Source organism: Phyllostomus hastatus, unplaced genomic scaffold, assembly GCF_019186645.2.
Source record: "Phyllostomus hastatus isolate PE091 unplaced genomic scaffold, TTU_PhHast_1.1 phas_scaffold_78, whole genome shotgun sequence".
NCBI lineage: Eukaryota > Metazoa > Chordata > Mammalia > Chiroptera > Phyllostomidae > Phyllostomus > Phyllostomus hastatus.
Window position 1 is genome coordinate 6,868,134 of NW_025334041.1, and position 24,787 is coordinate 6,892,920.

The 24,787-nt window shown below is 45.5% G+C and overlaps 2 protein-coding genes across 2 annotated transcripts in view; both read left to right on the forward strand.

Annotated features, from left to right (window-relative positions):
• TBX20 (T-box transcription factor 20) overlaps positions 1 to 20,534 on the forward strand; it is a 45,021-nt gene extending 24,487 nt beyond the window's left edge. Inside the window, exons 7-8 of the mRNA XM_045828591.1 lie at positions 14,140 to 14,249; positions 15,594 to 20,534. Coding sequence (XP_045684547.1) covers positions 14,140 to 14,249; positions 15,594 to 15,934 — 451 coding nt within the window. The 3' untranslated portion in view covers positions 15,935 to 20,534. The remainder of the gene's footprint in view (positions 1 to 14,139; positions 14,250 to 15,593) is intronic.
• DPY19L2 (dpy-19 like 2) overlaps positions 17,745 to 24,787 on the forward strand; it is a 57,272-nt gene continuing 50,229 nt past the window's right edge. The window contains exon 1 of the mRNA XM_045826976.1: positions 17,745 to 17,826. Coding sequence (XP_045682932.1) covers positions 17,745 to 17,826 — 82 coding nt within the window. The remainder of the gene's footprint in view (positions 17,827 to 24,787) is intronic.

Here is a 24,787-nt window from a genome sequence, read left to right on the forward strand (position 1 = left end):
TCTTATCATGATACATGGTTTCCACTGGCTCTCGATTCCAGATGGGTGTCTTTATCATATTGAGGTCATACCCTTCTATGCCTAAATTAAGAGCTTTTTATTATCTTGAATGTTACTTGAATTTATGTTAAACACTCTTTTAATATCCAATGAGACCATTTAAATTACTTTTGCACTTTTAAAGGACAATATTACTAATTGTAGTCCTATTGTCTGTGTTGAGCCATCCTTGTACTCCTGGAGTAAGTCCTGCGTGGTCTGTATCTGTTTTTCTTTTTTTTTCTTTTTTTTTTTAGACTTTTTATTTATTTTCAGAGAGGGAAGGGAGGGGGGGAGAGAGAGAGACAGACAGACAGACAGACATCAATGTGCGGTTGCTGGGGATCATGGTCTGCAACCCAGGCATGTACCCTGACTGGGAATCGAACCTGCGAAACTTTGGTTCACAGCCCGTGCTCAATCCACTGAGCTACGCCAGTCAGGGCTTGTATCTGTTTTTCCATAACACTGTTGCCAGCTTTAATTTGCTCACTTTATTTTAGGCTTTTTGTATCAATCTTCATAACAGAGATTTGACTTTGTTTCTTTTTGCCTTCCCTGTTAGTTTTTGGTATCTGGTTTCTCCCCATTTGTTCAGATGAACTAAAGTATTTTCCTTCTTTTTGTTGTCTGGATGAGTTTAGTAGCAAAGATGTGATCCTCTCCCTGAAGATTTCACCGTCTTGCCCACACATTGATCTGGGCGCAGTCTTCTTCTGGGGAATTCTTCTTCACATTCTTACTTTGTCCCATTGTTTATCAAATATACATTTAACTTCTATCCCACTTAATGCTTTCTGTCTTAATTCTACTTTGTCTACTCTTTCATTGCTATGCTAATAAAATGTTCACTTTCTTTTATTTGCTTTTTCATTTAAAAAACGATCTGTTACCACAGCAATCTGATCTCTCTCTCGCATCAGCCGATATTCTGAGATTGCTGTCTTTCTTTTAAATATTTCTTCAGTATCATTTTGTATTTGTTTTGGGTATATAGCATAGGAATTAGACAATTGTATACCAGTATTCCCGCTAATACTTCCAGTACCCACCCAGCTCCAAACGTAGTTATATGCCCGGTGCTCTACCCCACATCCCCAGGACTGCTTTGTAACCGCCAACCTGCACTTCTCAGTCCCCTCACCCCTATCACCCAGCCCCCTCCCCCACGCCCTCCCCTCTGGCAGTGACCCGTCTGGTCTCTGTGTCTCTGTGTCTGTTGCAATTTTGTTTGTTTGTTTATTGTATCAAGGAAAAACAACCTTCTGTTGATTCCATTTGTCTCTTGAGTTACTGACCCTCCCAATTTTTGCTCCCTCTTGTAGGAAAGCTCCTTCAACAGAGTTGTATATACTCTCTTCTCCAATTCCCTTCTCCCCTTTATCTCTCCTGCTCCGCCTCTCAGACGCTCACCCCCACTCCCCACCAGCCCGCCCTTGTCCGGGTCACCGCGGCCTCCCCATGGCTAGACCCAGTGGTCAGTTCTCAGTCCCCATCTTACCTGACCTGTCCGCAGGGTTTGACATGGTCGTCCATTCCCTCCCTCCTTTCTCTTGGCTTCCAAGACCCCCTTCTCTTCTGGTGTTTATTTTGCCTCATGGTGGAGTCCCGCTGTGGAGGTCTTGGCTGAGGAAGGACATGGGGCCATTCTCTCTATGGGTCTTGCATGTCTGAGAGGGTCTGTTGTCACTGCGTTTGAACAGGACAGTGCCAGTGTCTTTTTCCTCAGAACTCTTTCAGCTTCCTTTGCCATCCACCCTAGAAGCATCGTGGAAGAAAAGCTGATGCCAACTGTCATCAATGGCATAAAAAGCTCATTGTCTCTCTATTATTGGAAACTTACATTTTTTTTTGGTCTGGATAAAATGCTTTTAAAAGGTTGTCTCTGAAACTCAGCACTTTTTACCGGCATTTATTTAGTTGTAAATGATTCTTATTAGTATTTATAACACAATCAAGCCCTTTGAATTGAAAACTCAAGTCATTATTGAGCTCAAGAAAATTTTCTTTCTTTTCTTCCTCCTCCTCAATTCTAATCAGTCTTGTCTATTCAGACCATATGCAACTCCAATTGTACATGTGTTGCATCTCCTAAATCTATTCCCTTTTTCTCTTATTTATTCCTTAACACTTTTCACCTCTTTAACTTTTTACTGATTTGGGGAGACTTCTTACATGAGTCTTCTCATGTGCTGGGTTCGTTTCCTGCAGCATCCAGTGCTCTGTTTACTGAGTTCTCTTAGAACGTGGTAATCACGATTCTGTCGTTTCCAACTCTACTTTTACATTTCCAGGCTCTTCCCTTTTCGTGACTACTAGTCCCTGCTTTAACAACACAGGGTCTTTTTACATCCACCGAAAACTTGAAACTATAAATTACAGGCTTGTAACATTTCTCCCTATTTCTTGCAGTGAGTCTGTTTCAAAAGAGATCACTTGTTCTGCTTTGTAAAAATTAGTCTTCTTTTGGCTTGCTGAGTGCTTTGTAGTGTCCAGGTATTTTTCTCTAGCTCATCTATAGAATGTGATGTTATCTGTTTAGTGTTAGAAGCTGAGATTAATGTTAAATAAAAGCATGTGGATCTTTGTGAAACCTCTCTTAGGAGCAGACCAAAAAAGAGGTAATAATTGAGACTTGTAAGTTTGCCACTCTGGAAATACGATTATTCTGACTATTCTGTTCGGTTTGGGGAGCTGCCCGGGGTGGAGGGACACAGCCTTGGAAGGGGAGTTTCAACTTTGCACCGACTGAGCTGCTCTCTCTGACGGTAGCCAGGAACCACCGGCTCTCTCCCCACACCCAGCACAGCAACTTCAGGGCCCTCCTGCAGAGGGGGTCACGGTCAGGGCCTCGCACCCTCCTGGGCACCCGAGTCACTGCGTCCTGGCGAGAGTGCCGTTCTAGGTTCCTTCCTCCCCCATCCTCCGGCAGGGCGCAAGCCTCCTCCCTGTCAGCTGCTCCAAGGTCTGCCTTTATCATCAACCTCCGCTGTGGTCAGGTGGGGCTCAGGGAAGCCCTGGCAGAGGCCTTGTCGCCTCTTCCCTCCCCAGGCTCCCCTCCTCCTCGTCCACTGACGACTGGCATGCTGGTTGGTGCTTCCCCCACCCCTTTCCTGTTTGGGCGAACATATCCAAATAAGCCGTTGGCACTCGTCCCAAGTTCCCGAGTTCCCCTTGTTTTCTCAGTCATATTAGTGAGGCAGAGAATTAGATACATAGGCTTATCTCACCATATTGGTTCAGAATTCCTACTGAGAGTCTCTACAAAATATGTTTAAGCTGCTTGCGCTGAGTAGAACTTTCAGACACATGACATTTGGACACACGCCCAGTGGGACTCAGGCCTTTGTGCCCAGAGCTCGGAAACACTCTATTAGTTTAGACGAGGAAGGGGACTTCAAGAAAGAAAGTTGCAAATCTAATATTCTGGGAAATTATGGAAGTTTTATCTCCGTCAGGGCCACGGAGCAGCAAGCGTTTTTGGCAGATTTGCTAATGAGGTTCACAGTTGATGGATGATTGTTAGGTCTTTCATCATGATGTGGAGGGCTAGAAAGTAGGACGTGTCTGGTCCTCACGCAGCTCTCAGCGGCTTGCAGAGCGTCTGCAGAAGCGAGGTTTCAGGAGCGGGGAGGGGCCGTGGGGCCCACCTCTGCGCAGACACAGGGCTTGCAGCCAGGTTGGTACACCACCGCCTGCCGCCCGCTTGCTGCAGCCCACGGGTGCAGATTGGTCTTTGCATGTATAAGTGGCTGAGGAAGCTATAAAATTATTAAGACAATCATTATAAAGGAAGAGGTGATGTGCAAAAGTCACACAAAGTTAAATTTCATTGTCTGTAAAGAGTTACGAACGCACAGCTGCAGTTTCAGCTTACAGGTTGCACTCGGCCGCCTTCGCGCCGCCCAGACGGAGCTGCGTGCACCTGACCCAGGCCCCCGGGCCTGCGAAGCGTCACACGTTTGCTCCCCGGCCTTGACAGAAGCGCTGTGCTGACCCCCGGCTTAGAGCTTTAAAGGGCTGTGCAGATGTCGGCGGCCAGGGAACTGCCTGCCTGGAAATTTTACCTCCTTAGGACGATTCTTCCTCTTTCTGGGTTGAGACGAAGACACTTAGAATTTCATTCTGAGGCAGGGATGCGAGCTGACAGAGCTGGTGGGGTCGGATGTCCGTCGGCACGTCGTCCTTCCTGACTGTACTGTGAAGGCTGAGACGGACTCAGGGTGGTGCGGCACCCAGAGGTCCAGCCAGCAGGACGAGGACGGAATAGGAGGACAAGGGACGACCTGGAGATGCACACTTTTTAAAGGGGCTCTGCAGATTTCAGTGATCTGTGTTGTTTTTGTCCATCTTCTAATCCAGCATGAATGCTTGAAAACTAGGTGGGATGGTTTTTTCTCCTCGGGGGTACCAGACACTCGGGAGACCTTTAGAGAGCGGTGTAAAAGGCATTTGGGAAAGGAGGTGTTGAGCGACACCTAAAACATCATCGAGTGTGTTGTTAAGGACCTAGAAAATACTTTTTTGACTACTTCCCAAATTTACATTTAAAAATGGCAGGACAATGTAATATTGGAAATATGTAGGAAGTACAGACTCAAACTTTAAGTAAAATGGGAGCCTCCCCCTCCCAGAATCCTCCTCTGCAGCCATCCTCTGCTCTGTGTGGGCGCATGCACACTTTCAGCACTTGCAGGTACAATCGAACGGAAGTTCACACGATTACTTTCCATTAAGTTCGGGATGACTCTGGCCTGACCTCTGTACCCCTTTCCTCTCATGCTAAGAGTCCAGTTCTCAGTCACAGTGGCAATGATGAACTAGTCCATTCTTACTCATTTGCTCTATTTCTTGCTCTAATATGCCTAGTCGACATAGCTCCCAAAACATGGTGCCTCAAAACTGAAAAAAAAAAAAAATCTTTTTTGTGGTTCTTTTTTCTTTAGTGTAATTTCTACTAGCGATTCTGCTGGAGTGTTTGTTTCTTTCCAATTTTCTCCCTTATTTTACTACTAGAGCGTTTTAAAGTCACTTGGGATCATTCCTTTGTGTAGCTGTGCCACTAACCCAATGGTACACATTTAGATTCATTTGTTTCATTATATTTTCCATATTTTAGAGTTTAAACATATGCATTTTTCCTATGTGATTATTTAATGTATGATTTATGGGATTTCAAGACAAATGCGCAGAACATGGCTTATTCAAGGGCATGAAGATTCCACCCCATCACCCCTACCCATTTCTTCCCTCTCCTTTGAAACCATTAAAAAAAGTATTGTTTGTTCTTCCATTGGGCTTTCTAATATAAGCCGGTACATGTTATATATTCTTCTTCCTCTTTTTATTAGATACATTTTAACATTCTCTACACATATTTTACATTTTTACATAATAGTGTGCATTATATGTATTTGTATGTCCGTGTTATATGGGTACATAATTTACATGTAATACACATGGTTATGTTTGGTTCAGTTATGTCATTGCTTTGCTGTAGATAAATAGAGATACAAGTCTTTTCTAGAAATGATTTTTTTACTATGTGGTCTTTTTATTAACAACCTTTCTTGGGTATTATTTTGGAGGATAAATATCAAAATTCTTACTCCTATTCTGATGTTTTCCTCTTACGCTAAGATCTTTTAGAAACTCCTCCTCCACCCCTTTGTCATGTTCTGTGGGTTCTCCACTGTGAAACATATTGAAACCAACTAGTAACTAGTAACTTACTTTTCCTTCCTTCTGCCCTCCTTCTTTTTCAGCATCTGATTTAAAACCACATCCCTGTAATCCCAGTTAATAAATATAACCATAACCTCCTTATCATCTTCTCTCCCCCTTTGCCCCCGGTTTTTGAGAATTGTTCATCTCCTTGACAGCGTGTGTATGCCATTACACACTGTATTCTTTCCTAGAGACAGGGTTTAGTCTCAGGTCAACGAGTATATATATATATATTCAATGCTCTTTATCGTATCTTATACTGATTCACTGCTAGATTCTTCCAGAAGGGCTCGTGGGCCCAGTCTTCCTGTCTTTTGCATGAACATGACAGTTTTTCCTTGACCTTTATCGGCAAACATCGGTGTGACTTGGTATACGGTATACAGTCCTTGCCGCCCATGTCCTTTCCTGCTGTATTTGAAATGTCATTACTTCATTGTCTCCTCGAGAGGCTGTTAAACTCTGATGACCATCTAATATTCTTTCCCATGTGAGTCACTTAGTCTTTTTTCTGGAATGACCAAAAGATTTCCTCCTTCTTCTTCTGTTCCCATTGTTCCCTGATCCAAGGGCAGAGGGGGACATCCAGATCCCAGGGGATGGTTATCTGTAGTTGCTGTCCCTCCCAGGGAGGGGCAGAAAGAGGGTGGCATCCGTCCTTTGGAACATTGCTCCCATTTGCTCCTCTGCTGCCACGCACGCCCTTCTGGTGAGTAGTCTTTGGAGGACAATCCGAGACTCTTCTACACTCAGCTCTAGCAGCTTCCCCATGGAACCCCTTCTAAGCTGCCCACAGCTCTGCTGACAATGCCAAGGCCAAGTGGAGGGAGTCCCTGGGCGAGGTGAAATGTGATCGTTTCGAGGATTTCCCCCCTCTCCATTGGGCTCCCTTCCAGGCAGCTGGCACCTGGCACCACTTTGGAGTGGCCGTCGCACATGCTCAGTACCCTCTCCAGATGCCCCACAGTAGGGACGCTTCTTGAAAAATCCTCCTTCGCCTTCGAATTTTGGACGTATCAGTCACATTGTTCTTCAGGTTTGCTCCAGAGCAAGACCGTCTGCGGGATGCTTTTGCACCCTCATTTCATCCTCCTCTGTCCTCACCTCCCCACACGGGGGTCTGCTGGGACCTGGGCTGGCTCTGCAGCATGCTGGCTGCCTTTGGGGAAAGAAAGCCCAGACACTCGGGCATCCTGAGGGCGTCATGCAATGTAATAGTCGTTGCATAGTTAGCCGACAACTGAAGTTCTCATGTGGCTCTTCTAGTCTATCTTTAGAAGACAGCCAGTAGAGAATGTGTGTGTGTGTGTGGGGGGGGGGGGACTGCCCTGGCTGCGCAAGTAAACAGATTACACTTCAGCCTAGTGGATGCTGAAATGGTCATGGCTCATAACCTAGCTGGCCGGTTTCCTCCATCTTGCCAAAATACAGCTATCTTTGAGTGTTGAGGAGACTCTTACGATGTAGATTATACAGTGTCTGTATAAAGTAAAAGTGAAATATAATTCCAGTGAAATCTGCTAACAAACGCGCCCCAAAACTGAAAAGTCACATATAGAGCAGCCACTGTATGAGAGGCAAGCTGCTGGAAAGGAAAAACATTAAAGACAGCAAATGGGAAAAGCTACTAACAACCGTCTCCAGCCTTGAGATCGGCCTGCTCCCGGTGGCCCACGGGGCTCCCTGGGGGCCCATGTTCTGTGACGGGAGCCACAGAGCAGGCCACCGCCTCGGAGACAGACAGGACGGAGGGGTGTGCCTCCCCTCTGCGCGGAGGGACGGGCCTCAGGGACCCACGTCACTCAGAGTGAAGACACGGAAGTCGAGGAGTTTAAAATCGAGTTTTATCTCTGGGATTACTGAGCAACGTATGATATCCCAATCTTGTAGAAAGGAAAATAACTTTAATTACTGGTATACAGTTTATTCTTTCTTACACCTAGACTAAAACATAAGCAGAATATTTTACATTATATTCACACTTTAGTATGCCCTGACCTATTAGATGTAAACTTTCCAAGGAAAGTGAAACTTCACTTTCTAGGGGTCATTTGCTTTGGGGCTAGAGGGATTTGGGGAGCCACCCGGCACCTCCGTCATGACACCAACGAGGCACCTGGGGCCCACGGGTGCAGGTGCTTTGCCCAAGTCACAGTGAGTTAGAAGATCTGGAGTTAGAACCCAAGGTTCTTTGCAAATAGTACTAGACTCTTTCAAAATAGCTATTTGAATTTTTAATTTTGGTTTATGTATTTATAGATTCAATCTTAGAGACCATCTAAGCCAGCCCCCCAGCTCCCCCAGTACACCCCCTTCACTCTACAGAAGCAGTCAAAGCCAAGATGCAGATAAAGATTCTGGATGTGCAGTTTCTTGGAAAAGAAACTTAAAAAAAAAATTATCCCCAGGCTCTGGCCCAGGTAGCTCAGTTGGTCAGAGCATTGTCAAGGTTGTGAGGTTGTGAGTTTGATCCTCGTTTGGGGCCCATACGGGAGCCAACCAGCATAGATCAGAGGAACAACAAATTGATGTTTCTCTCTCTCTGTCTTCCCCCTCCTCCGTCCTCCCCACTCTCAAATCAATAAATAAAAACAAAAATTAAAAACCACCTCCAACGAAGGTAGAGTTAGTATACAGCCTGCATGCTTAAAATGAAAGCCATTTGGTGTGGCAACCGGATTACAGTCTGCTTTATATAAAATCTGCTTTATCGAATACATTAAAATAATATTCTGACACCAGCCACAGAAAAGGAAGGCATAGCTTTTCACAGAACTAATTTTGTTTTCAAATTATAGAAGTACTCACCACCAAATTCCTTTAACAAGCTGTGCTGCTGCCCTTAAAATGTGACCCACTTATTGACAGCGTCTAAGAGGAAGCGCTGACTTTAGGAAAGTGTCCAACCAACCCCGAGTCTGACAGCCAGAGTAGCAGAGGCCTTCAGAGTGAACTTACGATTGCAAGTTACCCTCCTTTCTTTATTGCGTGTGTCTGTGTGTTCCTGTGTAGGAGGGACATTGTCCCCGTCTCACCATCTACTCCAGCTCATTCAGAAGCTGAGTAAGCTATACTTTGCATGGTGCCTTTCTTCTGTCACAGTCTTAAGACCATGGAAATTAAACAGAATAGCTTTTGTTTTATTCAGTGGTATAGTTCACTTATCTAAGTTACTAATGATAATACAAAATCAGAAATGTATATTACTATCGAAAAGAAAAACCAGTAGGACTAAGTCAGATAATGAAAATAAACTCTAGAAGGTTTTTAAAAGATTAATTTAGAGTTATTTTGTTTTTTTCCAGAATGGATTGCATAATATATTTCCGTTTTCAAATTAAAATAAATGATTTATAATACATTTCAAATTGTATTATCTAAAGTTTTCATTTATTGAGTACTTTGTGGAAGCTATAAATATGGATATGTCTCCCAGTAATTTATAAAATTTTCTGCATAAGTCTTTAGAAAAACATTGTGACAAGGAGTTATTTACCGAGGCCCAGCAAGACAGATGTAAACAAGAACAAACTGATAAGCAAGGACAACTTTAAATACTTTGTTTCCTACGAGCTAGATTTCATTTTAATGGATCTGACATTTTCCTCCTGGACACGGTTTCGTTGTTGTTATTTTTAGGTTTATATTTAGGAGAGAAAGTTAAAATGTACATTGAAATTACTTTTTCTTGAATTTCCTCTCTGACACGTGTAGGTTAAAAGATGGTTTCACTAAACTCTAGGGCTCTATTCTTAATTTCATCTAAAATGATTATGAGATGTGGCCAGCTTTGGGAGCACATCATCATGATACTCAATAATAACAATTATAGTTTAATTTTGTTATCTATAAACACTTACTGAGCATGTAGTATATTCTAGGTACCAACATGTAAGCGCTCCATGTATATCAATCCATAAAATATCAATAATAACCCTAAGAGCTGGATGCCGTTAATAGCCTCATTTTACCGTTGAGGAAACGGAGGCACGGAGAAGTGATTTGCCCACAAGCGCACCGTTGGCATGCGGCAGAGCTGGGGTTTGTGCTAAATGGGTTCCGGCGGGCAGGCCCCTCCCTACCTGCCAAGCTGGGGCAGGTGTCCCAGTGCGGCCTCCACGTCAGCAGCGGCGTCACCGGGAAACATGCTGGGAACTCCATTCTCTGGGCAAACCGCAGACCCCCTGAGTCAGAAACTCAGGGCAGGGGCGGACCGTCTGTGCCTTGACAAGTCGTCTAGGTGGGTGCACGCTCTCTTAGTCTGTTTGGGCTGCTATGACAAAAATGCCATAGACTGAGTGGCTCAGAAACAACAGACATTTCTTTCTCATAGCTCTGGAATCTGGGAAATCCCGAATCAAGGTGCGGGCAGGTTTGCTGAGGACCTCCTTCCTGGTTCACGGACAGTCAGTCGCCCTCCCGCTGTGTCATCACGCGGCTCAGAAGGAGGAGCTGAGCCCAGCTCCCCGGTCTCTTCCTCGGAGACCAGTCATCCCACTGATGAGAGCTGTGCCCTCAAGTCCTGACTGTCTACAAAGGCCCTGCCTCCTGATTTCATCACATTAGGGATTAGGGTTTTAACATTGAATTGGGGGGAGCACAACCATTCAGTCTATCACACACATTACAGTATAAGAACCAATGCCCAGATAAAGGAAGTATTGTTCTGCCTAGCCAGGTAGCTTAGTTGGTTAGAGCATCATCCTGACACACCAAGGTTGCGGGTTCAATCTCCGGTCAAGGTACAAGAATCAACCAGTAAGTGCATAAATAAGTGGGACAGCAAAAATTAATGTTTCTCTCTCTCTCCCTCTCTCTAAAATGAATAAATAAAAACTTTAATTGTTTTAAAAAGTAAGAAGCATTGTTCTCTGCCTGGTCCAGAGGCCAGCAGTGCAGAAGTACAGTCACGTGGATACATGATTGCCATCAAGAGAGGAACACGTAGGCACCACGCGAGTGCAAAGGAGCACGTGAGGGAAAAGAAGGTTCTGCTTTTTTTTTAAAGATTTTATTTATTTATTTATTTTGGAGAGGGCGGGGGGGAGAGAGAGAGAGAGAGAGAGAGAGAGAGAGAGAGAGAAACATCAATGTACAATTGCTGGGGGCTGTGGCCTGCAACCCAAGTATGTGGCCTGACTGGGAATCGAACCTGCGACACTGGTTCTGCCTTTTTGAGCAATGAGAGATTTGTGCTCTAGTTTCAAAGACAGAGGAAGGGCAGTCATTTCCAACACGGACCAAGTCTATTGGTTTTGCTTATCTGGAGTCTGGACAAATAGTTTAAATGACCTCAAATGGTTCTGAACATCTTGGCAGGATCCGCATGAGCACTGTAGCTACCCTCAGTCCTGCCCACCTCCTGGTGCTGCGTGTGCCCCGCACGTGCAGTATATTATTACTCTTGGAATTGATGGCTACAACATAGTCAGGAGAAAGCTTTTAAGATACCTAAGGTATGATGTCCTCTTTTTGCCTAGAAAAGTAATTCAGTCTTAGATGTTAGAAAGGCCAGGTTTCGCAAACAGCACCCGTTTCGCCGTCTCCGGCTTTGGGATTTAACAGCGCTGAGCTTTATAAGGCACAGGTATAGCTTGCAATAACCTAAATCGCTTAACCCGTTAGGTGAATTGTCCCTTAATTTTCAGGGTACGGTGTTTTAGAAATCCTCCCACCAGACATCCAGGCTGAACAAATTCTTTGCACTTTTCATTTTGCTGGAAACAGGGATTAGACACAAGCAGCACGGGCTGTCTTCTTTTCGTAGCGTCTTTGAAGAGATGGCCCTGATAGGCAGCACGGTCTCCAATCGCTTAAAAGGCAGTGATTCAATTATGCCGCCCTTTATAGAAGAACTGCCGTTGCTCCCCGTTCACTCCCAGGCCTGACACGAGTAAATCACTCCGATAAAATCCCCTTTTTTTCCCTCCCTCCTGGAGACGGGAATAAGTAATGATACCGGCGATCTACCAAGGACAAAACGAATTAGTGTCCTTCTTATAGAAAAGCAAAAAAAATCACAAGGCAGTGATGCATTGCGTTGTTTGGAAAGTGGTTTTTCTTGCGCGTGTCCGCGAAAGCTGCTGAAATGATTTTCCACAAGGGCACTTGTAGAGCGGATACTACGCTCTGCTTTTGAACATCAACGCGTGGACTGAGCAGCTTCCACGCCTGGGGTGGGGAGAGGAAAACCCCTTAGGGAAACGCCATCCCCAGTTCGGGTCCATTGGTGGTCATTCCTCTGTGACCGTGCAGAGAGAAGATATTTGCCAGGGTATCTGAAGCAAGTCCCTTCCTCATGTGAAAATAACCAGGTAATTCTTTTCTAAGTTCATCTTATTAACAGTACGGACGTGGCTCAGGCTAAAGGGACATCGGCTTGAATGTCCTATTGTTAAGGGCTGTCATTTTATTAAGGGGTTGCTCAGCTCGCTTGACCTTTTTTTTAACGACCCAGGTTACCCGAAAAGGCAGCTAGTCACTCTCTGACACTGCAGTGAGTCAAGTCCTTGAATAAGTAACGCCAGCTGTGGAGGCTGCGGGGGGCCCAGCATCACCAGAGTGTGGGCAAACAAAGATGAAAATGCGTGGCACTTGGCAAATCGATCAGGACCCATGTCATGCCAAAGTATCCTTTCCATTAATATATGTATTTATATATATATTATCCCAGTTGATGTGTTTATTGATGCCTCTTAGTAAATGATCAAATATTCTCGTTCCAACAAGTCTTTTTAACTGATTTTAAAAAATAGGTTGCACTTTTAAGCAAATGGTACAGACTCACTTAAGTTGAACATTCTATCTTTTATTATAGATATAATTTTTTAATAGGACTGCGAAGAACTTTCAAGTTCCCAGCTGACTTTAGCTTTCAATCACTGAGAAAAATCCTCTCATGTGGACCACATTATTCTGAACTAGGATCATTCAGATGGGCAGAACTAAACTGGAGAAACGACAGTCTAAGACAATAACACCTTTTTACCTGCTTTAGCTAAACGTTCACAGGTCACTAATATTCACTGAGGATCTCTCACGTGCCAGGCTCTATTTTGGGCAATTCAAATAAATGCCTTATCTCATGGAATCCTTGCATTCACAGCTCTTGTCACTGTCCCTGCTTTATTTTGTTTTTGTCTAGCACTATCATCATCGTCGTCATCAAATATGCTGTGGGCTTTGTTGTTGTCTCTCTCTTCCCTCTGGCCTCCCCCTTCATGAGGCATGGGTTATTTATTAAGTTTTGTTTACCGCCACTTCCACAATCCCTAGAACAGAGGAGAGTAGGCACTCAACAAATATATGGTTTTTGGAAGAATGAATCGCCTTGTGAGGCAGATATTTCTTAGACCAGCAGCTCTTGTCTCTCTGTTCACTGGTAGGGCATTACTTCTCATAATACTTTATCACTGGTAATTAATTTTGAATAAACAATGCGTGTGACCAAAGTGTAGATGGTACCGAGGAATGTGTGTAGAGAAGGATCGATCACACCCCCCTCTTCCATTCATTCCTTGCCTTGCTTGTGCCCCGGACTCACGCAGGGAGCTTTCTTTGCCCTTCGGTGGTTAATTTGGCATTAGTCTCTAGGCCACGGCTATTCCGGAGATGTATACTGTAAGCGAACCTGTTACCTCTTTGTGCTTTTTGGCAAAGAATTTAAACTAAATTCATACTGGCTTTTTTTTTTAAGTTGATGCATTCTTTAGTTTATAGACTTGGTCCCAAGAGAAAAACCACCTTCAAAGACCATGGGCCAATTTATTTGGGGGCCCCAATCCACTAATTTAGGCTACATATGTGTCCTTCCCAAGTTTTCTATCCTTTTCGGTCTTCGAGCCACGAAGGTGTCAGCGTCGTTCCCCGAGCTGGGCACGTTGTCGTGAACCCCGGGGGCTCGCCAGCTTCGGCAGTTGAACGCTGAGTCTTCTTATGACCAAGGATACTTTGAAGTTCGGCCAACACTTTATCAGAGGTCGAGGATCTGGCGTTGTATTTGCTGGGAGATCATGTCAGTGAGAAGGTTCTTTGCAGCGCCTCCCAGTGAAGTGGCCCACTCTCTCCCCAGAATCGAGCTCCATCTCCCCGGGATCAGGTTTCCTAGAGCTGTGTTCACCTCTTGGTTCCCTGTTTTGAGGGGTTTCGGGGCGCTGCCCCCCCCCCCCCCACACCCGGCTACGTTTGCCTGTGTCTGCGTGCCCGAGGTCGTGTTTCTGAGCTGTCTGCAAGGGGATAAATTACACGCGTTGGGAACGTCACCCTCCCCGGAAGTAGCGGCCTTTCGGCCGAGAAAATGTTACTCGTACATTCTCGCGAGACCTGCGTGCAGGCCCTGGCGCTCCGCTCACTCCGTGCTGCCCTGTCGCCCAGGGAGAGCGTGGAGAGCCTGATCCAGAAGCATTCCTACGCCCGCTCGCCCATCCGGACCTACGGAGAAGAGGACGTGCTGGGGGACGAGGTGCAGACGGCACAGAGCCGAGGTGAGGCCGCCGCGGGCTGGCCAGCCCAGCTGCTGTGCTGCCGGGAGCCCGAAGGGGACGGGCCCTGACCTCAGGGTACACGCGGCCCCCAAAGAGTCTCAGAAGCCCCTGCAGGAAGGGAGGCTGATTTTCACAAGGGTCCTAATTTTGCCCTTGCATCTTCAGTGATGAGGCTGCCTGAAGGTGCCACGTGGTCTTGTTTTGGAGTAAAAGGACCAGGAGCCTCAGAGTTGGGGCTCAGGAGTTGCATGCCTGTGACCCACTAACCCCAGGGCTATAGGGCTTGGGGGGGGGGATGGGCAGCCCCCTTAGTCTTTCTGACCTTAGTTCAGAATCTGCGAATCTGTGCCACTTAGGTCAGGAATACCTTCTTAGGATGATGACTAAAACTGAAAACACGTTACAAAGGAAGGAATAACGCAGAGGCAGCGGCCCCAGCGATGAGAGTGGGGGAAAGCCGGAAGGTCCCGGCACAAAGGTCCAGGGAAGAGCCCTCTGCACCCGGGAGTCCAGAGAAAAGGCACCAGAGGGTGGCCAACAGGGGTGTTCGCATGGACAGCGAGAGCTCGGTCATATTTTAACGTCCACAATACACAAAGAACATAATCAGTCACAACAGAGGATATCTCTTACAACAAAATCCACATGAGCTCCTAGGAATTATGCAGTGGGCAAATTCCACGTCAGCTCTTGTTTCAGCTTCTGGATGCCCCGATGTAAGAAAAGGTTAGTTTGTACCTTGTGAAATAGTTAACAAAGAATGAATAGAAGCTTAAAAAAGACAGAGAGAAAGAAAGAAATGAAAAAAAGGAAGGAAGGAAAGAAAAAGAGAAAGAAAAAAGGAAGGAGGGAAGGAAGGAAGGAAGGAAGGAAAGAAAAAAGAAAGGGAAGGAAGGAAGGAAAGAAGGGAGGGAGGGAGGGAGGGAGGAAAGAACACTTTTGTAGGTTGTCACAATGGCTCTGGAAACCGAGTAACTCTGAGGATCCTGTGCCCAGCCTCCCTGCCAGGGATGCCACAGAGGGTAGCACAGGTGCCAGCCACCTGGAGGTCCTCTACAGGGGGCCAGTCCATTACCTTCGGGGAGGGTACCAGGGCTTTGGCCCCTGTCTAGGAGCACGCAGGTCATCCAACGAGTTAAGTCTTTACTTAGTTCACTCTTTCACATGTGGTGTAAATGAGACTTATCTGGAAAGGTGGGTTTGCCTCGGGTCGACAGGTTTGTCTTTTTGAATTGCAGATCTACGATGTATTTCTTAAAATAAGTCGGCCCTTACGGAGCCTACAACTCTGGATTTGCGTGCGGAAATAGAACTTCCAGCCTAACGAGCTGTTTCCCCCTTCAGGGTCGGCCTTTACCACCTCCGATAACCTGTCTCTCAGCTCCTGGGTGTCATCTTCGTCCAGTTTCCCCGGATTCCAGCACCCGCAGTCCCTGACGGCTCTTGGCACCAGCACAGCTTCCATCGCAACGCCCATCCCTCACCCCATCCAGGGCTCGCTGCCGCCCTACGGCCGCCTCGGGATGCCTCTGACACCCTCGGCCATCGCCAGCCCCATGCAGGGGAGCGGCCCGACCTTCCCGTCCTTCCACATGGCCCGGTACCATCACTACTTCCAGCAGGGGCCCTATGCGGCTATCCAGGGACTGCGCCACTCCTCCGCCGTGATGACGCCGTTTGTATGACTCTTGTAAAACCAGGAGACTCCAATCCAGAATGTGCAAGTGGGTATGGAAACACAGGGCGGCGCTGGGGGTGGGGGGTGGGGATGTGGGGCGTTGGAGCAAGGGCTCTGCAGGAGACATGGGGTCTGAGATCGAGGACACCTGGACTCTCAGTGAAGCCTACTGCGGACAGCATGCACCATGGACCAGGATGCACCTGGAGCTGTGGGGTGGCTCCTGGGTTCGGGAAGGAATCCGTGGAGAGGCCTGAGTCCCGCAACTAACAGGACATCAGTGTACCCAGGAAGCTGAATACCACGAGGCAGATGAATCTTAAAGTGCATTACTCCTAGCGGTTAAAAAACGCTGTGTCGGCGCGCTAACGCATAAAATCAGCGTGCGGGGGTGTTCTTCCTGCTTTCCGCAGGTTAAAAGAATCTTCCGAGAGGCAATACCACATACCACACCAACCGTAATGCGTAATGACTAGCTGAAGTCCACTTCTCCCCGTGGGGAACGAGAGCCAATAGAGACGTATTTGTAGTGCTGTAGCTTAAGCATGTTTAGTTCTGCTTTGTGTTGCTTTGCTGGGGGAGGAGCTGAGATAATGCTAATGCATCCTGTTCCGTGGCTGGACACTGGGTCAAGATTTCATGAGGTGGTTTTTTTTTTTTGGTACTGTCGAAGGGCCAGTTCCTGCCAAGCTCTTTTTTCACAGTCTTCTTAATTCTCTTTCTTGCAATTACTTGCCACGAATGCAGGAAAACTCTCCTAGATACAGTGTCGAAGGGGGAGGCTCTGTGTGGTACACGGTGGAACCGAGGGTTTATTTTCCTGGGCTGCTTCTCAGTCCACGGCTGATGTGCCCACTGAGGCACGCTCTCCAGCCACCCCGGGGCGGCACGTGGGGCTCACTTCCACCCGCAGCTGCGGTGGAGAGGCGGCTGCCCGGTTCTGACAGGCATCTCCCGGTCATGGGTGCCGAAGGGCTCTTCATTGTTACTTCAGCTTTGGGAGACCTGCTGGATGTTCAAGGGCACTAGGCCCAATTCTCATTTTTGGAAAATCTGCGTCATTGTTAGATTAGCTGCTCCTGCTGATTGACAAGGATTTGTGAATGACCCTTTTCAGCGCCCGCACAGCCACCATCAGAGCTGCGCTGCTCCCAAGGAGCTGTGGGTCCACGCTCCCCGATCTGTCCTTTTTGCTTCCTGTTACATTCAGTGACTCCTTGACCGGTTTCTAGCCTGTGATATGCGATGACACGTTAACTCAAGGGCGCCCTGACTGAAACATGGCTTATAAGTAAATCTGAACATTTACCCACTAATTTTCAGCTTTTGCTATCTTCTTCCTAATCCCTTTAATGGTGTATGCTAATTAATTATATTTTCGTTATATGTAATCTCTATTATTTTGGGGCAACATAGTATGTGTAAACATTTACTGTCAGGGTAGTGCTTTGGTATGCTGCAAGAGTTCATTACCCTAGTAACAGAAATGTAATGAGCCTTACAGTCCTTTGACTTTAGATACATTGCAGTCTAATTGTAGGCTATAACCTGCCCTCTTCACAAAGCTCCCTCAAACGGTTTTAATTTAATTTACGTGTTCCATGTAACACTCGTTTGACTCTGTCTGGCTGCAAAAATACTGAATCTGTTCAAAGAGATGGGAACTGTTGCTCCTGAGAGTAGAAGTGCATTTCAGAGTAAATGCAATATACTTATCACAACAGACTCCGCTGGGATTTTATTGGGTTGTTTTAATGTTAGGCCTTTCCATATCAAGTGCCTTTCTCGGGCATTTCCAGCTTATGAAACAAGGCAAAATGGCGTCGTCCGTCCAGGGGATGCTGTCGCCGGGCTTTGTCATTGCCACTGCCATTCTGCGCTGCGTCCCGGGGCTTACGTGTGGGGAAGCACGGGCTGTGTGAGCCCAGCAGCTCAAGGTCCCGTGGCGGACGCCGCGGGCTCCTCTGCAGCCTCCGACACGCGGGGCTGTGGCAGGCACAGGTAGTTCTCCTCCCAACACAGCACGGCTGTGCACTTCCTTTAAAAAGCAGCCATGAGTGATGTTTCAATATCCATGGAGCTTAGGAGAGGGATTTAATGTTTAATTGTTGGCCTGTTGCCAAGGCTCCTTTTAAGACAGAGTGCGGCTGCTTGACGTGGGGACGACCAAAGTAGATGCTGTTTCACGTGGTGCCAGTCGATGCCCCGGGAACTGCTGGTGAACTGAAGTAAACCCCACCTGCGTTTCCTTTCCAACGAGAGCGACAGGGTCATTTTAATACCATCTTGATACTCTGTTCCCAATCCGTGTGACTCCAGAGGAGGGTGTATGTATTTTGGTAAATATGATTTCGCGTCAGTATTTCCTGACTTCATAACTTTATTTTGTGATTAAGCGATAAGACTAAAAATAAGTAGAGTGCTGAGAGAAAAGATGAAGATGTCAAAGCATGCTATTGGGAAATCGCACCTGGAGTTCGAAACTGGATGTATTTTGAAGCAGGTGGCTTTATCTGAACCAGAAGGAAAGAAGCACAACTGTGGAGGCCAACCCGATCGGAGTCCTGCAGCTGTGGGAACTGGGGTAGAAATTTACCTGCTCCCCACGCCCCCTGTCCAGTCCTTATGAGCTATTCGGGGTGTTGATTCTCACTTAACTCCATGGGTATTTAAGATGTAAAACTGTTATGTCTGTTTTACCAAAAGTAATTGCAACAATTAGATAGATAATTAGCAAAAAAAAAAAAAAAAGCCAAGCGAATAACAAAGAGCATGAGTTATAACTGGGATAAATTCAGGGTCCCCCCCCACATATGTTACAGTATGGACAAGCATGGCTAGCAGGCAGGGCTGCTGAGAAAAGGCTCTGCCAGAACGGCTTTGTTTAACCCGAAGAAATGAATTTGTAGCTTAGCAGGGCCTGTGCGTATGATTTATTTTAAAAGCATTTATCAATAATTCTAAGTTCTATTATCTCTTTGACTTAGTAAAATCATCTCCCCTTTCTGCCCACCCTTAGCAGTGTACAGATAAATATATCCAGCTCCTGTGTAACGTATCACAAGCGGCGAGGCGGCGAGGTCTGCATTAATGAATGTGTGCCGCATTGCGGGTCCTTCTGAGTGGGTAACGGGGCTCCGTGGTCCAGAAGGGCTGCCGCCATTCCTGGTAGGGGGGCCCGGAGGAGCGGCGATCGGGAAGCTTCCTTTGCCAGATAATTCTTCACCTGGCAAAACCCCCGGGGTATGGGAGTCACACTGATGTCTGGGGCGTCCCAGGGTCTCTCCTCTGCCACCCTCACCCACATCCCTGTCATTGCACAACCTCCCACGCCCCCGAAAAGGAAACCTGTAAAAGCCCAGGAAATAAGTAGTCTTGGGAGTAAAGCATCCTCACCCCATACTGCCTGTGAATTTTTCAGCAAGAGGTTAGGACACTTATCCCGATTCTGAATTTCACATTCGCTCTTCAGGCTGGGCTCCTTACATTTGAGCTGAACTGTAGTGAGAAAATAAGCCTCTGGTAAAGGGGGTGAAGTGACTACCCCCCTCCCCCCATTGAATACGTGGTCAAGTTTAGCCATGACTCAGAAACTAAAGTTCAAAATACAGTTATGTAATCGACAGGACCCCTGCTGTGAGGAAAACAATATTTTTACTCAGTCTCCCAGTCACTGGGTAAGGAAGACTGCTTTCGTTGCGGAATGTGTGTGCAGTTGGTAACCACTGCAGGTGAAACCACGTTGCACCCTGAATCTAGACTGCACGGGCAGCACACAAAGCACCGGGCAGGAGAGGTTTGCAGCTGGCTGTTTGAGAGACTCACACTTGGAGAGACTGTGGATTTTAAACATTTCTGCATTATTTCAGAATCCAAGGATTATATGTAAATGAGCAAAGGGAAGGTCATAATCTCTTAAAACCCGAGGAAATCAATATCCTTTCTTCACTACTGTTCATTCCATTCCAGTTACCAAATATTCCAACACTTCGAGTTCTTCGGCACGCTTAAATATGCAGAGGCTCCTTTGTAACTGTTCGATAGGCAGATGTTCCCAAAGCATTTTCTGGCCCTTCTCTTTCTGTCCATGCCTTAACTACTTCCAATTCCCCTCCCCCCCCCCAGTAATAAAATAAAAACATTTTGTTGAGATAATACCTCTGGACAAAAAATACGATTTATTGTATTTTACTTCTGGTACATTAAAATACTGTATTTAGTTGCTTTTTTTCCTTCTTCTTCTTAGTTGCAAACACCTGAAAGAAGGTCTTTGATTTCCTAAAGGAAAAAAAAAATTGTATTAGCCTTTTAGTAGACTCGATCACCGCTCTGTCGTTTGCTGTGTTCATGTGCTTGACGACCTGCGTGCGTGCAGTCACCGGGACAAAGTGTGTGTGTGTCGGGGGCTGGGGGACGGGCGTGGGAAATGTTTTATGAGAAAAGAAGTTATAAGCCTGAGACTATGAAGTAACATCTAATGAAGTTCTTTTTAAGTGCAATATATTTATTTCTGCTAGAAATGTATTATCGACATTATGTAATATTGGAAGCATTACCTGTTATTTGTAAACAGCTTAAAATTATATATTACCCAAAGTTGTACAGAAGTACGAAATGTGTGCATATCAATTTCTTTCATTAAAAACGGTGTGGTTTTGATACGTACGGACACACATTTACACCTTTCCTTATGTGACACCGTTTGCTCCGTGACTCTTGCCACCTGTTTCCTCACCTGAAATAAAAGAGGGGGACTGGGCACGGTCCAAGGTCACCACTGGCCACTCCCAGGCCAGGTGCCGCCCACTGGATCACTACTCGGGGTTTTGCCCTTGCCTCTGAAAACCCATAGAGAAGATACTGCTCTCAAGTCCCCACTAGTGCCAACTTTCCCGCACCCACGCCCCTTCCCTCTCCGACTCCCCAGTGAACGCGTAGAATGCTGGGGCCTTGACCTCTGCACGGAGCGATGTGAAAACTCCATAAGGCTCGAAGGACTCCTACCTCTCGTTCCGGCCCCGAGCTCTTGGACGCGAGGTAATGACATTACCCAGCAGGCTGACACAAAACAAGGTTAGCCAGATTCGGTCTTCATCCTCCTTCCGCATGGCAGTCCTCCAGTGTATCTGACGTTACCGCGCCTGCTGCTCTCAGAGCTCTGCCCTCTTACCCTTCATTCCTCGGGCATGCCGGACACCCCTCTTGTAAAAATCTTCCAGCGGGAGTAACTTTAAGCTTACCGAGTTGTTGCAAGAATTGCATTTAAAAAACCCAGCATGCTCTTTACCAAGATTCATTTGCCATTTGCGCTCACACTGAGTAGTGCAAACACACACACACACACACTATATGTATATACAAATTGTTTTTCTGAACCATTTGACAGTAGGTTTCATATGCCACGCCCTATTGTTCCCAAGTAATTCAAAGGGTATTTCCCATAACAGAGGAGATTCCATGAAAAATCCACGGCAGAGTTAGCAACTTCGGGAAACTCGGCAATGGCACGGTACTGTGATCGGCCGTCTGCCCTCCAGCTTTGTCAAACGACAGAGTGATGTCCTTTGTGGCACATTTTCCCTTCAGTACGGACCCAGTCCAGGGTCACATACTGCATTTTGTTATGTTTCTTCAGTCTCCTGTATTTGAGATAGTTCCTCAGACCTTCTTTGTCTCTCCTGGAAAGAAAAAACACAAAAACCCTGTTGTTCAATGGCTGACAATTACTATCCTTACTTATCCTGATGCAATCCCAGATTTGGCCATTGGGAGCCCCTGGCGCTGGCTCCCGTGCCCTTGGGACACGCCCCAATGTACTTTTGAGCACTTCTCTGATTTCTGGCATAACACACTTTCCCGGGCTCATCTGGTATCTCTTCTGCCCCAGCCCCGGCATCAGCCATTTCTACAAGGAGCCTGGGACTCGTTTTTGTCGGGGAACTGGATCAGGAACCAAGATCTGGGTGCAGACGTGCCCAATGGGGTGTGTTCACTGCCACGCCCTTGCAGCTCACAGGCATACACAGATGCATACAAACACACATTCAAGTGTACATACGTGTGCGTGTGTACAAAAGGCCTTAGAAATCACGAGTGTATGCCGATATCTCCAATGCCAAGGTGTCCCACGGAGTCCTTTAGTGCTTGCTCTGCTCCTTTCCATATCCGTGTCTGCCTTCTCCCACTGCGAGAGCCCTGGCTTCCGACAACATCCACGCACCATTTACTCATCTGTCAGACATGCCAGCTGGTTTCATGTCGCTTCCTCAAACGCCCACGATAAATACACCTTCTACACAGAGTTGGGGTTTGAAGTTATCTCCCTCTTCAACTCGGGGTCTATGGTTAAATGACACGTTTTGCAGTTACGTGGGTTAGCTCCTTTCTTGTTCTCCTGCGTGGTTATGTCATTCACTTGCAATACAACCGAGTTCATTCGTTCAGCTTGCTTACAGTTTAAAGGTTCTTTTTTTCCTTCTCGTTCTTACTGATATTTTTTTAAGAAAACAAAGAACATTAACATATTTCAAAAAAAACTTCATAGAATGTTTGTAGCAAACTTATAGGATAGAAAGTTAATATGAATGAGTCAATTGCTTTCCTACCAGCAATGAACAATTGGAATTTGAAATAAAAATAGAACACCATTTACAGGAGCACCAAAAAAGGGGAAACAAAATACTTAGGTATAAATATAATAAAATAGTGTGTATATGATCTATAGGAGGAAAGCTAGAAAACTCTGATGAAAGAAATCAAAGGAGGTGTAATAAATAATGGAGAGATACTTCATTTCTGTGGATAGGCAGACTCGATGTTGTCAACATGCCAGCTCTTCTTCATTTGACCTAGAAATTCATTACATTCCCAATCAAAATCCCAGCCAGTTACGTGGCTATCAGCAAACTGGTTCCAAAGTTTACATGGAGAGGCAAAAGACCCAGAATATCCAAAGCAATCTTGAAACAGAACAAAGGTGGAGGACTGACAGAACCCAACTTCAAAACTTACTACAAAGCTACGGTAATAAAGACAGTATGATCCCGGTGAAGGAACAGACAAGAAGATCAACCAAGCAGCAGAGAGAGCCCAGAAAACACAGCCACATAAATACAGTCCACTGATCTCTGGGAAAGGAGCAAAAGATCTAGCAGAACAGACGCCTCACCAAAGAAGATAAACAGATGGCGAACGAACATGAAAAGATGCTCAGCACCATATTTCATTTGGGAAATGCAAATGGAAACAACAAGGAGATACCACTATGGGAATGTGGAATTAGTTGCACAACCTTGGGAGTGTACTAAAGTCAGTAGATGCTACACTTAAAAGAATGTAAGTTATGGTATGTGAATTACATTTCACTAAAGCTGCTCCTTTAAAATGTGAAAGAAAGATATCCCGCAAATCTTTTATTTTCATTCCTTAGGGCCCAACTTGTCAACTTTGAGGACTTCCAGGGGAGTGAATCTTGTGTGCTTGCGAGTTAACAGTCAGTGGTCATGAGCCTTCTCCCTGCTTCAGTTTATCTGTAAAAAGAAGATAATATTGCCTATTGGATAGCATTGTATGGCCTTAGGCTCTCAATTTATATTAGTTTGTTTTTACCTCTTTATTTTTTTTCCAGGAAGAATTATAGCTGGTTGTTTGGATTCCCTGGGCATGAAAAAATTACTGTAAATAATCCTTCTCCATCCTGTGCTTTGATTTGATAATAACTGGTACCTTTCATAAAACATTTACTATATCTCTATGCTCTATCATTCTACTCAGTCTTTGCAACCACTCTATGATGTCAATGGCTATTATTATTCCCATTTGAAGTATGAGAAAACTGAGGCCGAGAGTGATTAAGGGGCCTACAGTAAGTGGGAAAGCCAGGATGCAAGTCCTGTCTGTACTTGTGACTAACATGCTGCACTAACCCCTGGCACAAATAGTTCTAAATTCTAAGAATTAACAAGCAACTTTATCTTGCCTTTTCTTAACTCAGATATATGGCCTTAACTAAGAAACAAAAACTGCATAACTCAACAGTTTCTCTCCTAATGGATTATACATTATCACTGGCAAGTGTCTCAAGAAGAGTTTGAACAGATTGCAGAAGAGGATTTTCAAGTTCCTCGTGTGGGTGGGTGACATCCATACGGAAGTAGGACTCTGCTGCCCCAACAACAGTCTCCTGGTCTGGATGTAAACTCTGACTACGTATTGGTTGTTTCACAAAATATGCCTGTGCAAAGACATTTCTTTCAGAGGAGGTCATTTAACTGAAGAAAAATTTGAAAAATATCTTTTAACATGTGAACACAGACCAGTCAGAAAATACATAGCCACCAAGAAGCACACACCCACGGCTCTCCCATTTTTTTGGAGACAAAAGTGTGTGTGTGTATATATATATGTGTGTGTGTATATATATTTCAGCAAGAGGGTTTTTTCATTTTTGTGAATTTATAGGAAATCTTGCAAAAGTATAAAATACGAATCTCATTTGGTTTACCTTTATACAATTTCTTGATTGAAATGAATAAAATTACTAAATCAAACTAAGAGAAATCTTGAATATGTGGTTCAGTTATCGCTAACAAAATGAGGAGATCCTGAGAATTCTGTTACCATCTTTGGGACTGATGGTGGCAGACTAGAGATGAACGCTTGGATGCCAATTCCAACTCCTTGCACCATAAAAAGGGAAAAAATACATTACTGCAAAAGAAACTGTGAAATAGCACAAATAAAAACCCACCTTCTATGCAGAAGAGTATCAATTAAAGTGAAATTAGTATTTTAAATTATCAAATTTTAAATTTTGAAAATGATGTTGATTGAACTATGAGCTTTCTTGTTCCATAAAACC